General features: G+C 61.0%; 1 protein-coding gene across 1 annotated transcript; it reads right to left on the bottom strand.

Moving 5' to 3' along the window:
• Positions 1 to 34: 34 nt before the first annotated feature.
• P4HTM (prolyl 4-hydroxylase, transmembrane) lies at positions 35 to 13,705 on the bottom strand. The gene is made up of 9 exons (XM_062199950.1): positions 13,379 to 13,705; positions 13,123 to 13,204; positions 4,965 to 5,155; positions 4,082 to 4,178; positions 2,602 to 2,764; positions 1,859 to 2,044; positions 1,173 to 1,263; positions 862 to 985; positions 35 to 441 (listed from the first exon to the last, which is right to left on the bottom strand). The coding sequence occupies exons 1-9, from the start codon at positions 13,703 to 13,705 to the stop codon at positions 221 to 223; spliced, it is 1,482 nt and encodes a 493-aa protein (XP_062055934.1). The 3' UTR covers positions 35 to 220.
• Between the last annotated feature and the right edge of the window lie 1,072 nt (positions 13,706 to 14,777).

Here is a 14,777-nt window from a genome sequence, read left to right as displayed (position 1 = left end):
CGCCCACCCGGTGCTTGTGAGCCCTGCGCCCCGAGGTCGTGTGGTTTTATTTGACAGGGCAGCATGGGATCTGTACATAATAAATAAATGGGCATAGGAACTGCGCCGTCATCGCGGGTGGAGGCGAGGATGGGGCAAGACGTGGGCCGGACCCTTAGTCTGTAGCAGGACAGGGGGCAAAGCCGGCTTCTGACCTTGGCCGGCAGGGCCGACCCTGCCCTCAGAGCTCCACACGGGCATCGCGGTAGGCCCGGTCCAGGGCCCACTCGGGCTGCGAGTCCGCGCCGCCTTCCCGGGCAAGGCGCGCCATCTCCTGCTGGAATAGCGCCTGCCGCGCCCGGCTGGGGTCCACGTTGATCCAGTTGTTGGCGATCCACTTGGTACCGCGCGTGACCAGGCAGCCCCCATGCAGCGAGTAGTCGTCCACGTCGCCCACCCAACCTAGGAGAGGGGTGCCGTGAGCCAGCGAGGGGTTGGGAGGGACTCCAGGCTGGGGCAAAGGAACAAGGCTTAGGGCAAGGGTGGGCACGGCTCTGTACGGGTTGGCTAGCAAACACCTGGGGGCCAGCACCTCACCCCTTGAAACTGCCGCCCTAGCTGCGGGGGCTGTCCACAGACCTTCCCAGCCTGAGTGCCCAGCTCCAAGCAAGGAAGGCTGCAGCATCAAGGGAAGGACAGGGTTGTGCTAACCGGAGAAGCCACTCGGAGCTGGGGCAGCCTGCAGGAGTCCTCTGGGAGGCACAAGGACAGCAAACCACTTGGAGGGCCGCCAGAAACAGCATTCCAGGATGGCGTGGCGGGGCAGGGAGCTGGCTAAGGGGAAGCTGCTCAGGAATCCCTTGGCTGGCCACAGGCTCTCACCTTGCCCGTCAGGTAGGTAGTTGTACCAGAAGACTGCAGTACCCTGTCGGGGCTTGACACGCAGGTTCCCCTTGTCACAGTGCCTCCGGGTGTCACGGAGGTCCACGTCATCCTGAATCAGACTCTGTGGGCAGTGCAGTATTGGGTCTCCAAGCTGCCCCCGCCACACGGCCAGGAGCCCAGGACAGGTGGCCAGAGGGAAACCAGCAGGATATGCCCCGAGGACCACTTGGGCCTTCATCCCAAGCCCAGAGGCATTTGTACTGCAAGGCACTGCCAGTGCACAGAAGCGACGGCCCTTTGGCCCTTACCATTTCATCGTAGGTTCTGTTGTCTGCTACGGGGAAGACGGTCTCGCCCCCACCGGTGACGTTGTTCAAATAAAACAGCACTGTCATGTAGCTGTAAGGCAGGGGGGCTGCTGAGCAGGTCCTCAGCTGTGGATGCTCCCTGGGGCTTACCTGTGGGCAGGATACGCTGCCCTGGTTCCCAGGAGCCACAGGGACAGGTGGGGATGGGTGACAGCAGGGCAGGCCACTGCCGAGATGTCCCTAGCCCCTCCTTCTTCCCACACACCCTCTCATTTGCTGTGTGTCCCGGTATTTTGGGGGGCCCGAGATTCCAGGTGCATTTAGCTAAATTGCCGGGCCCTGAGCAAGGGCCCAGCTGGGACAGGCAAGTTAGTAGAAGACCTGAGCCAGCACAGCCACGCCAAGAGGAGAGAGCTGCCTTCATGCTTGGCAGGGGAGGGGGCACGGCTGCAGAGGGCGAAGCTGAGATGTGGCAGAGGAGTCGAGGTTAACACCTGGGCCGGGGCACAGAAAGAGCTGGTGGCCCAGCCTCGCCCTTGTTTCAGAACTCTGGGCACAGGTTTCAGCCTGTGAGGCCGCCTCAGGTGGCCATGATGACTGGCACCTGCTAAGCGACCTGGGGGGGACCAGGTTAACCCAGTACTCTCCTGGCCCTTTGCTGAGGGGCATGCCCGCAGGGTACTTGCCGACAGGAGGTCTCGAAGGGGACGGACTCGTTGGCGACCAGCTTGGTGTGGGAGCAGACGGTCTCCGGGTACACGGGCCCGCTGTCCACGTGGGCATGGTAGTGGCCTCCCTCGCCATATCGCACGACCTGCAGCGGCTCACTGAGCTCCACGATCTCGGGCGCCAGGCGAGTGAGGCGCAGCACCCTGACAGGCAGAAGGCACTCAGGTGCACAGCCTGATGCACAGCGGTGGCCTGAATGAGCCCTCCACGGTGGGCCCCGGGGCCTGCCATGAGCTCTGCCCCTGCCCGCATCCCTTGGAAGCCCCCTCGAGCCATCTCAGACTGGCCCTGGCCCTGTGAGATCGGGAAGCGGTCACTCGTGCCAGAGACGTCCACCAGGTGGGACAGATGAGATTTCCACTAAACTGGCAGACGGGGAGGGTTGAGGCCCTCCCCCTAGGAAGGAGGGTATTTATCTAAAACCCCTGTCTGCTCAGGGGCAGGTGTGCTGTGGGCAGAGATAAGGGGGTCCCTTCTCCAATTAGCAAAGAACAAATGATTTCTTCCTAATCTCATGTATTTTGTTTGCCCACATCTCAGACTAATTTGCCTTTGTTAATTGCCTGTCTTTCAGAGGGCCCCCATCCTGGTCTGACAAGTGGAACTTAATCCCAGGCTGCTTAATCAGTTGTGTCCTCTCGGCTGGGGCTAAGGATTCTGGGGAGGCCCTGCCCCAGCTAGGACGGCCCCAGGGGCTCACCTCTGGCGAATGGCACGCATGACGTGGTGGGCACCCTCACCCTGGTACAGCCACGTGTGGTGGCTGTTCCGCACCAGCTCACTGGACTCCGCCTTCTGGCTCCTCATGTACTTGTGGAAGTCCCGAAGGTCCATGCTGGAGAACTCCTGCAGACTCAGCACTCCTGCAGAGGGCGCCCGCCATCACTGCCCGCCCGCCCCGCGGAGCCTCGGCGGCAGGCTGCACCGCCTACCCGCTCCCCATCACCCCAGGGGAACCAGGCTCTCAGGGAAGACCCAGAGTTTGTTTTCTCAGTTTAAGGGCTATTTTGGACCCCCAAAAGAAGCAGCCCAACTCCAATGAGAGTGGCCGGAGCAGGGTCTCCAAAGGAAGCTTGAGCCACACAGCCAGGGCCCCTGCGAGCACTCTTGGCCCCTGAGCCTGGCTCAGTCCAGCACTCAGGAGGGAACAGCCAGGCCTGGGCGTCATTAGGGGCCGGCCACCACGGCAGTGCAGGCAAATCAGCTCCTGAGGATCTCTCATGACCTCAGGTCGTGGTCTGGGTGGAGCCAGCCTGGCCATGACTGTCTGCTGAGTTAGCAGCCCACCTTAGCCAAGAAGGCCAGGCTGCTCCCCCCCAGTGAGAAGTCTCCTGGACCACGGAGCAGCGGCTCCATCTCCCTGGGGGTCTGGAAGAGTAGCTGGTGCTTTGTTCCACGTCATCCTGGCTGGCCCAAGGAAGACACTTGCCACCCTTTGGCCCAGATTCTTCTGAGAAAGGGGACATTCAAGGGCTGTGGGCTTGCCATCAGCCCTGTACTGGGGGCAGTAGCAGGGTGACAGTCCTCCAGCCACAGGGCCCAACTATTTCTTCACTCTGGGTTCAGCAGCCAAAAGGCCATCCTTCCAAGTCCTGTCTGACTGCTGTTTCCTCTTCATTTGGTCCAGAATTCAGGCATGAGGGTGCTGACCACGGCACCTCAGAAACCTCTCGGTGTTGTTAGCAGAGGGGGGACCATTTGCATGACAGCTCCGTTTCCTGCAGCGGTCAGCAACGTTAGCAACACTACCACTTTTGGTGCTTGGGCATGAAAACACCAAAGGCAGGCCAAAGAGCCCTAGCTTGCAGCAGGGAGGTCGTGGGAGCAGACCCGACATTGGCTGGAGGCATGGGGTACAGCAGGGTGAAGAACCAAGCTCAGAGGCCGAACTGTCCCCTTGCTGCCACTCCATCACTCTGCCCTCTGCCAACTAGCAGCCCTACACCCATGCCATGGACTCTAGACTTTTTTCTGATGAAGTCCAAAACGTCTCCATGGTCTGCCTTCTAGACTGTCACGACCTGCTTCCCAAGCCGGGGGCTAGGCTGTGTCCTCATCTCCTCAGCTCTGGCCACCACAGAAGCTGGGCGCAGGGGCTGCTTAGCTGGGGAGAAGGGCCAGGCACCTGGGAGTGGACGGGCAGCTCCCAGCGACAGAGCCGCGGAGCAGTGTGAGCTCACCGTCACCATCGGGGTCAGCCTTGATTGCGGCGTACATCTCCTGAATGTTCTCGGGAGTCATCCACCGTCCATTTCCCAGGCGAGTCTGGGCCAGGACCTAAAGCACAAGAGCGTCCCTCAGTGGGGCGAGCCCAGCGGTGGAGAGCTACCAGGGCACCGATGGTCCTCCTCCTGCTGTAGAGCTGAGGGCTGAGGTGGCAGGCGTGGGTGCGAACACAGGACAGCGGCCAAGGTCCTTGGACTAACGCGAGGGTAAGCAGAGTGGTCCAGAGGTGTCTGGGGAGGAGGCCAGGAAGAGGGTCAAGAGGCCCAAGGGACATCTCCAGCCCCCACAGGGAGCACGGCTGACTTCCTGGAGGCAGAATGGAGGAGACTGTGTCACATTCACAAATCCCAGGGCGGGGGAGATTGCTCAGGGCCTGCCTGTGCAGGAGGCACACGTGGGGCTGGGGGAGTCCTGGCCAGGGCACCCAGGCCCCTGAGGAAGACCAGGCTCAGTGGGGTGAGAGTGACCCCCCAGTCTCCTCTCAGAAGCCCGGTGTGAAGGGCAGACAGAGGAAATGCAGACTGCAGGCCACTTCAGAGTGGCCATCCCGTCCACCAGGTGTTCTGTGGGGCCCCGGCCATGGCAGCAAGCAATGCAGACCACAGATATTAGCCGCTCCACACTGTGGCCATAAACTCCACCATGTCCAGGTGGCGTTTCTTGCCATGCTTGGGGTCCCGTGGAGGAGGGGAGACCCTGGGCCTGAGGCCAGGGTATGCCCAAACAAGCCTGGAGTGGCGTCTGACTCTTGGGGACAAGGTCGAGCTGGACAAATGACGTGGTCGCCACAGAGGTAAATCCGGGCACTCCCACCCCGTGGGATGCCGGGATCCCAACCTCACGGAGCTGCAGGCGACCATCGCGGTTCTGGTCCAGCAGCTGGAAGAGGTCCAGCTGGCTGAGCTGCAGCGTGCTCATGGCCTCCTCATACTCCTCGGTGGGCAGGATCTGGCTGCGCTGCAGCCCCTTCATCTGGGCCAGGTGGATGATGAGCCGACACTCCTCATCACTCAGGAAGCCGGGGATTTCTGCCAGGAGAGGTGGCGGGTGAGGCCAGGGCTGAGCCAGGACGCTGGTGCGCCCAGGATCCTCCTCCCCGTCCCCCGGAGGCCCCCAGGTCGGGAGGACTTCACACAGCCTTGGAGCGGTCAGAGTTGAGCCGTCCTGCAAAGGCTGGCCAGTGTCTGCGATGTGGGGCCCCTCTCGATGACGGCGGCGCGCGTTTCCCAGGGGAGACCTGGGGGCAAGCGGGAGCTATGCTGGATGCGGGCTGCTGACCTCTGCTTCTTCCTGGGAATACAGGGGCGATGACGGCTCTTGCTTTAGCTTTCTTGCTTTTTAGCATTATTCAGATAAAAACAAAGCACAGGACATCGGATGCTTTAGGCCAGTCTGAGGGCCTTGCCCTCCGTTCTGCACGAGTGGGAGCTTGGTCACCTGACCAGGGCTGAGAGGTCAGGGGGTAACTCAGAGTATCTCTTTGCTTTTGTTTTTTGGCAGACTGTGGTTTCTGAGAAGATGCCCTGGCTGTCCTTGGCTTTCCCCATTCATTGTGGCACAAATGGAGATGAGTGGGTACCCCTGCGTAAAAGTCACAAGCCTACAGCTTGGCTCCAGGGGCTGGGTGCCCACACCCAAGGCACAGCATGCAGATGCGGCTTCCAGGCTTGGGGAAGCTGGAACTCAAGCCTCACACTTCGGGGAGCCCCCATGCTAGCACTTCCAGGGCTGGAGCCTGGGTCTTGCTTCCTTCTCTTGTTCCTGGAACACAGGACTTCCTTGGGGGACAGGAGGTCTACAAAGGACCTGCTTAGAGGAAGGGCCACAGGCACAGCCGCCTGCTGCGCGGTCTGCCCTTCTCTCAGTCACACTCCCAGCAGTCACTGCCAAGCAGAAGGAAGAGGGCAGCCCAGAGCCAGGATGACAGCCGTTCTTAACAGAAACCAGAGCCCAGGGCATAGCAGAAACCAAGGCAGCAGAGACTGCGCCCAAGGCACTGCTCGGAGCGCTTCGTATACATCAGCTCGTTGAACCTCACTCATCCTGGGAGCCCAAGAACCCACCCTGCCTATGGGTGAGAAAGCCAGAGAGCAGAGGGCAGCCGCCGGGTGGAGCCACGCAGGCCGTTACCCTCCAGGACCCATGCTCACCACCAGATGCAGTTTCCAGGGTGAACATGGGATCCTGGATGTGATGCCGAGGGCAGGACAACGCCGCCACACACCCTCTCCCACTCCGGGCCTGCACAGCCCCCATGTGCAGCACGCCCAGGAAGGGTGTGCAAACAGCCATGAGGAGACAGCCCTGCTGCTGGTCAACAGTCACCTCTTGATTGCTCAACACATACAATTAAAAAAAAAAAAAAAAAAAAGGCAAAGAGAGCCAGCCAGAAAAGGAAAAGAAAACACAGGTCCAGGTTTCTTCAGTTTATTAGGCGCCGGTGATCCGCAGGCCCGGTGGAGGTGGGCTGCCAGCCTCTGCAGCCCCCTGTGGAGCACTAATCAAAACCAAACAGCCCTGTCAGCATGTGGGGGCCGGGCCAGGTGGGTCTCAGCTCAGGGAGCTGTGCAAACACCTGCAGGGCCTCCTCCCGGAGCGCAGGCCCAGCCCTATAAAGCCCCGCACCACAGTTCACTGAGGCCAGAACAGAGAAAGTGAATGATGGAGCGAGGGCCGTGGCTGCTGCTGCTGCTGCTGGCGCTATGGGGTGACAGTGCGGCAGGGGCTCCCTGGGGCCCCACGCGGTGCATGCCCATTCCCCCAGCCATGGCACTGTGCCATGACATTGGCTACACAGAGATGCGGCTGCCCAACCTGCTGGACCACGACACAGCAGCTGAGGCCATTCAACAGTCGGTCAGCTGGCTGCCCCTGCTTGCCCGGGAGTGCCACCCTGATGCCCGCCTCTTCCTCTGCTCCCTCTTTGCCCCTGTGTGCCTTGACAGGTATGATGGGGGCTCCAAGGTGTGGGGGTGGAGGGACCCCTCCTCAGTCAGGGCCTGCCCTGGAAGCTCAGATCACCAATCCTGGCCGAGTACCTAGCGGTGCTGGGTGCTGCCAGGGGCAGGGGCAAATGGAGGATTGTCTGGTCAGAGTGATTCCGGCAGAGGGAAGCAGGTGGCACAGCAGCGACAAGGCAGAGGACAAGTAATGGTGAGCACATGGGGTTGGACCCTTGTCTGGACCCATGACCCGTCCAGGGCTCCTGAACATCAAGGGCCGACCTGCGGGCAGGCTGGAGGCCTCAGGGGTCTCTCCAGGGAGGCATGGAAGCTCTGTCTGCCCAAGGGATCCTGACAAGAGATGGAGCCCATGCCCCTCTGCAGGCCATTTCTTGGAGCGTCCAGAGCCATTGAAGTCGATTCCGCTTCCCCAGCCTAACCTACCCTGTGAGCCACAGCTCCCTCTGTGTGACAGAACAAGGGTCCTTCCCAGAGCTTCTGGGTGGCCCTGTCAGTAGCAGCAAGACTGGGCTCTTTGAGACCTCAAGGACCCAGCCCCTGCATTCTCTGCCACCTCCAACCCTGGTCAGAGATTTCAAGACCCTGAAGGTCTTGCAGGATGAGAGGGAGGGCCCTGCTCTCTCCCTTGAGAGAGTTCCAGAGCCAGACGCAGGGCCCTCCCGAACCCTGCAGGCGCTAGGTGGCCACAGAGCTGCAGGGTGAGGTGCACTGGGGAGCTGGAAAGAAGCCTGGGCTGGGGAGATAAGAGGGGCCTCGGAGAGGAGTACAGGGCCTGGGGCTGAGCACAGAGTGGTGGGGCAGAGGGAGAGCCAGGCTGCAGCGTTGTTGCTAGACAACCTGAGTGTCGTTGCCTAGCAACTGTGGAGCGTGCCTCGCCTCGCGGCACCCTTAGGAGCACAGAGTGCCCCCAGCTGATCTGGGTGACCAGCCTATGGTTACGCTGCCCTCTCCTGCAGGGTCATCTACCCGTGCCGCAGTCTGTGTGAGGCCGTGCAGGCCAGCTGCGCGCCCATCATGGCCTGCTACGGCTACCCCTGGCCAGCCATCTTGCACTGTGGACGCTTCCCTGCTAGCCATGGTCTCTGTGTTGGAGCGGTTTCCAGCAGCTCCCGCCTGGATCGCCCACGTGAGTCTCTGCACAGCTTCCCGGATGGTTTCTCCCCCATCCCCCCCTCTTTCAAATCATTCTCCAAGGGGAGCAGGTAAACGGATAAAAAGGGGTCGCCGGCTGCAGGTGGACTCAAAGGGAGTATCAGAGAGGGGCAAAGCAGAAGGGCCTTGTGCTGACCACCCACCGCCACCCCCACCCCCAGCGGATCCGCTGCCTCACTTGCACCCTCCCCCACAGTGCCGCGGGCCAGCTGCCGTGACTGCGAGTTGCAGGTCGCAGGCTCATCCAAGGAGGTCCTAGACACGTTCTGCACCAGCGACTTTGGTGAGCCCTGAGTGTAGCATGCGTTTCACACCCCTTCCAAGTGCCTCCGTTCCAGCCCCCGGCTCAGTGCAAACCTAAGAGGGAATACCCAGGTGCTATGTCAGGCTAGAGCGACAACATAAATACCTATGGGATATTCCTAACACGACAAAAACAAACATAACAAAACAAAGCTCATGTGAAGGGGGTGGCATTCCTGGGAGCCGGATTCCAGGGGGGAGCACCAAGTGGGGGACTGGGACCCCCAGAAGCCCAACTCATCACCCGACCCCTTTGATCCCATTCAGCAGTGAAGGTCAGGCTCTCCTGGTGCAACAGTACAACCTCTGGCCCCTGGGGCTGTGACCTGGACTCAAGACTAGAGGTGCTGAAGACGGGACCTCTGCCCCCGACAGAGCTGGCACCCACCCTGCGACGCTCGCTGCAGCTGGACGTCACGTGCGTGTACAACCTCCTGCGAGGAAGGCACGCAGGGACCTATGTGTTGAGCGGGAAGGTGCAGGACCAGCGGCTGTTGGTAACCACAGCCTATGCCTGGAGCAGAGGCCACCGGAATCTGCAGCTGGCTGTGCGCAGGTGGCACCATCACCAGTGCCAAGAATAGTGGCTGACCCTGGCCAGCAGAGGCTGGGACTTTGTAGCCATGGCCTCTGCAGTGGCCACGCAAACCATGTATGCTCCCCCACATACACCTAAAACCCTAGTGCAGAGAGACCAGGGCTCAAGCAGGGTATAAGGCCAGCTTCCATGAGAACTGCATCCTGCCAGCCAAGGGCACGGGCAGACGCAGACGTGTGTGCTGGGCAGGCGAGACCATTTTTCTGTCCTTCTCAGGCCTGGACAGGAGCCAAGCCAATGCCCTGCCACTGCTCACAGGCAGACACCCTACGCTGCGTCTCAGTGCAGGCCCGCAGCCTGCCAAGAGGCTGCTTCTGCAGCCCGAGACAGACTCAGTTGCACCTGCTGGGCCTTTCCCGAGTTCATAGCTCTGCCGAGCCTCGGGCCCATAGCAGGGCAGGGTGTGGCGAGGTGGGCCACAGAAAACCGCATCAAGTTGCTGAGAAACTTCAATTCTTTGCCACCTCGGGGCCTCCAGTGTTTTCCAAAGCATGTAGTCTGATGTCACTGCCTCATTGTTTGTTAAGCTGAAAGAGAATACCTTTGGGAATCCTATGACAATGCAGTCACAATTTTTAAATAAATTGTTTTGTGTACTGATGGCAATGACTCATTTACCTTTAACAGTTAAGAAAAATGGATTAAAACTCTGGCTGAGGGACCAGTGCTGTGGCGCAGCAAGTAAAGCTGCTGCCCGTGAGGCTGACAACCCATGAGTGCTCGTTCGAGTCCCAGCTGCTCCCCTTCCAATCCAGCTCCCGCTTACGGCCTGGGAAAGCAGCAGAAGATGGCCCAAGTGCTTGGGCCCCTGCTACCCATGTGGGATAGCACGTGGAAGAAGCTCTTGGCCCAGCCGTGGCCTTTGGGGCCATCTGGAGAGTGAACCAGTGGATAGAAGATCTCCCTCTCTCTCTCTATCTCTCCCTCTCTCTGTAATTCTGCTTTCAAGTAAATAAATAAATCTGTAAAAAAACAAAAAGAAAAAATTCTGGCTGGCTCACTGACAGTGCCCCTGCTGCAGTGGTAGAGACGGAGGCTAGGCTGCAGGCTCCTGGCTTCAGATCGGCCCAGCTCCAGTCACTGCGGCCATCTGGGTTAAACCAGCAGATGGAAGGCCTCTCTCTGTCTCCCTGTCTCTGTAACTCTGCCTTCCAAATAAATAAATACATCTTTAAAACAAACAAAACAAACTAGTCTAAGTGGGGTCTCTGAGGAGGGTGTATCTGAGCAGAGGCCTGCCTGGTCTCAGCCTTGTCGTGGGGAACAGTGAGCGTGGTGTGTGAGAATCTGCAGGGAGTACGTAGGGCGGGGGGAGTCTGGTGGTGGCCGGAGGTAAGGGCTTTGAGGCACCAAATGAGACCTAGGAAAGAAATGAGAAATCTTGGAGATTAAGGAAGAGAGTGACGAGATCTGATCTGCTGTTTAAGGACAGATGAGGGTGCAGTGAGTGGGGTGGGGCAGAGAGCCAGACATAGAAACGCTGTCCCCAGAGAGGTGACAATGACCCAGAAACAGAGCACTTTACTACTGAACTGAACTGAACTGGGTGAGGTCCTCGGCTGAGTCTCCGTGTTCCAAATCCTTGGGAGATGCACAGAATCTGCCGGGAGCTCAGGCCCAGTCCCCAGGGGCCTTAGGAGCAAGGGTGAGAAACAGGAGCCATTCCCCAAAGACAGAAAACTGAAGGTTGCACGGGGCCTTTGCTGTGAAGTGGAGGGGTTCCCTTCCACAGAGATGGAGGACCCTGGGGTAGAATCCAGCCAAGAGCAGCTGCGGAGTTAAGAACAGTGGGGACTGCAGATCAACGGGCGGACAGGCAGGCAGGCACGACAGACAGACAGACAGACACTGCTCCTCGGACTCATCCACACCATGGCAGTCAGGAACCGCCCTGCCTTGAACAGCCCCCGTCCACCCCGCAGCTCCCCTGTTACAGCTGGACCTGTCATCACCTCATCGCCCCAAGCAGCAAGCAAGCCCTAGCGCTTGCCGGGTAAAACCTGGGACGCCGTGTCCACCAGCTGCCTTGTGCCTAAAGCGTGCTGGGGGAGAGGAGGACGGCAGACTGGGAGAGTTCCCGGCACAGCTGCCCATCTGCTGGCGTCACCAGAACCAGTTCGCCTTTTGCCAGCTCTTGCCTGTTTCCTTTACATCTGTTCTTGGGCTCTTCAGTTCTAATTTCCTGCTTTCCAGGACAAGCCGCACGCTAGGGGTCTCTGGTCCCATGGCTCACTCCTCCTCACACGCAGCTGAATTAAATAGGGACCCAAGGAGGCCGCAGGGAGAAAGCAGGGCTGGAGGAGCGCAGCGTGCAGCAGGTGAGAGCCATTCCCTCTGCTGCTCCCGTTCCCGGCCAGTGCCTTGACCCCGGGCCTCCCACGGGGCCCTGCTCAAGTCTCTTTCTCCGGGAAGCCCATCCTGACTACCCTAGGAAGAGTTCAACTCCAGGGAAATCTGCCTTGCTTGTATGCAGTCACGTGTCACCATCTGGCACCCGGGGTTTGCTCACTCTTGCATTTGTTTATTGTCTCTTTCCTCATTTCAATGTCAGCTTCAGGGGTTTCGTTTTGTTGGGTTCCCCCGGCCCCATTTTTTTTTTCCTTTTCTTGTTCAATGCTATGCTTCCAGCACCTAAAATGGTGCCTAGCAGACCTCCATGTTATGCAATAGCAGAAAAAACAACAGGGCCGGTGTGGGGGGCAGTGGTTAAGCTGCCCCTTGTGGCTCCATACCGGAGCCCTGGTTCGAGCCTGAGCCGCTCTGCTTCCGCTCCCTGCTGATGCGCCTGGGGAAGCAGTGAAGACGGCCCCAGTGCTTGGGTCCCCGCTCCCATGTCAGAGGCTCCTAGCTTTGGCATGGTCCAGGCCCAGCAGTGGCAGGCATTTGGGGAGTGAACCAGTGGATGGAAGATCTCTCTCTGCCTCACCCTCTCTGACTCCCACTCTCTCTCTCTGTGTCACTCTGCTTTTCAAGCAAATAAGTATTTACAAGCATAATAACAACCACTGCTTTTTAGGGCAGAACTGACAGCATAAGTGATTTCCTCAAAAACGGCGTGTGTGTGCAGCATCCTCACGGCTCCAGGCACAGCCCACAAGCAGGGAGTTAAGTGCCCGGCTTTGGCCCCACCTTGCTCCCTAACCCTGCCTACCCTCTCCACCCACCAGCAGCCAGGAGGGACCCCGGGGTTCACGAGGATGGGTACCCCGCGCTGGGATGCATGAACTTACTCAGGGCAAGGTCCGTGGGGCTGGTGCTCTCACCTTGATGACACGGGTGGTCTTCGAAGGGCTCTGGGGTCCTCACAGCCAGCACTGTGGCTTGTGTGCAGGCACCAGAGGCAGGCTGCCTGGGCTCGAACGTTCACTTCTGCGAGCCCTGCCATGCCTCTGAAGCTCCCCCTGCCTCACTGTCACCCGCCGGCCCTGGGGTGGGATCTACATCCACCTCCCGGAGTGGGTTTAAGAACTGAATGAAATGACCACAGGGACACGTGGCTCCCAACAGGGCCACTCTGCAAGGCTTTGCTCACTGTGAGAGAATCCCAGGGTACAGGCAGCAAACGCTGGGGCAGGCTGGGGGCACAGAGGGAGCCGCCCTGGGGCAGACCCCTCCTCTCAGACCGCAGATGTACTTGGGGAGTGGGATAACTACCCGGACCCGGTTATCAATGACCCCCCCCCCCTTCTAGATGGCCGAATTAACGCCACACTCAATGTCCAAAGATGGTTTCACTGCAGATTACACGCTCGCTCCAGGGCCACACCGCTTGGCCCTGCGAGGGAGGAAGGGCCGGCGGGCGCAGGGCTGAGCCGGGGTGGGGAGGGTGCCCCGCGAAGCTTGGGCTCATCTTCCGGACCGATAAAAGGGCTCCTTTGAAGCAGCCATTTTCAAAACACGAGTCACGTGGTCCACAGGAGCCCCGAGTTGGCCACCCGGCCGCAGCCCCCGGCCCTTCCCGGAGCGTGGGCGGACTTACCGAAGAGCAGCGGCTTGAGGCTGAGGGTTCTGATGAAGTGCTCCCTGTCGCTGACCAGCTGGACCTTACGCTCGTGCCCCACCTACGGGAAAGGGCGTCAGGGCAAGGCCGCCGCGTCCCGGAGCGCCGCAGAGGGGCGAGCGAGTGGGCGCGCGCGCGGGACCCGACTCGAGCCGCCCCGGGTGGGCGCCCCGGGCTGAGCCCGGTCCCCTCCAGTTCGGCCCCACAGGCCCTGGACGGCGGCGGGGGTCCTCACCTTGATGCCCTCAAGCCGGGTGAGGGGGCCCAGGGTCGGAGCGAGCGGGGGCCCCTGGGCGCGGCGCTGAGGCCCGGGGTCGGAGCTCTCGTCGCCGTTGCTGTAGTGCACGAAGAGCAGCAGCGCCAGCACGTTGCCCAGGTACAGGTGCACGAACACCATCAGCACCAGAAAGTAGGCGCGCGAGCAGATGCCGCGGGGCTTGCACAGCGGCCGAACCGGCGCGTCCTCGCCGTCGCCAGGCCCCGGCGGCGCCCACCGCGGACTCGCGGCCTCAGGCCGCTGCGGGCCCGTAGCGGCCGCCGCCGCCGCCGCCGCCGCCGCCATGGCGCCCAGGTCGCGCGCGCGCGCCCAGGGGAGGGGCCGCGGGGGTGCCCGCGCTGCGCAGTCGCCGGGGCAACAGCCGCCGAGCCCGCGCGCCCCGCGGTCACTAGGAGACGGCGCCTGGGGATGCTGTGCCGCTCCGGCGCCGCCCGCGCTCGGGCGCAGCTCGGCCTCTCTGCACCTCCGGCCGCAGTCTGCAGCGGGCCTGCGAGCTGGGTGAACCCTAGGCACGGCCGTACTCTCCCCAGGGCAGACCCCCACCCCCACCCCGCAACGCAGAAGCAGACGACAGCAGCACCGCGAAGGCAGACCCCGCCGGGAGCTCCTCCGCTCCGGGGTCGGCACGCCCCCTCCCCTCGCAGCAAAGTGCGGTCCGCATTTTCGCCCTGCCTGGAGCGGGGGCGGGGGAAGAGGCAGAGCCAAGAGATGACTCAGTCCTGCGGCGGTCGGGGCTCCGCGGAGGCCGTGGCCGCGCACGTGACGCTGGAGCCGGACTCACGAGCTTTCGGCTGGGCGTCCCTGGAGGGCTGGATCTCCCGGGGAGGCCTGTGGCAGTCAGGCCTTAGGAAGTAGCTGCCCGAAGTGCGCGCGGGGTCTTCCGGGCAGCTGTGGCCCAGATTGGGACGGTCGGAGCGGGCTCTCCGGGAGAATTCTGCTCTCAGGACGGTCAGCCCTGATACCTCGCACAAACTCAACCGGTGCTGAGGCTGCGGGAACACGCCTTGCCGCAAAGCTGCCAGGGACAGACGCCATCACCTCAGAGGAAAACTAAACTCATATCATCACCCAGAAATAAGGGCGGGAGGGCAGAGCAAGTGCGGAGGCAAGTCTGTGCTCTGCTCTTTTCTGGTTCAGCGGTCTTCAAGTGGAGACGCACATGGCCCACGACAGTGACTGACCCCCGAGGTGGCCAAGCGGACAAGAACACTATCAAGGAAGGCCCCACTGGCGGCTTCCCAGTTCCCATAGAGCCTTCTCTATCTGGTCTCAGGGCAGGCCAAGAGCTCCTGCAGGCCTGCCTCCTTTCTGAGATTCAAACACAACGCTGGTTTCACCAGCGCCCCAAAGCACAGGG

Source organism: Lepus europaeus, chromosome 9, assembly GCF_033115175.1.
Source record: "Lepus europaeus isolate LE1 chromosome 9, mLepTim1.pri, whole genome shotgun sequence".
NCBI classification, from domain to species: Eukaryota; Metazoa; Chordata; class Mammalia; order Lagomorpha; family Leporidae; genus Lepus; species Lepus europaeus.
The sequence above is the reverse complement of the archived record's forward strand: the minus strand, read 5'-3'. Positions and strand labels throughout refer to the sequence as shown.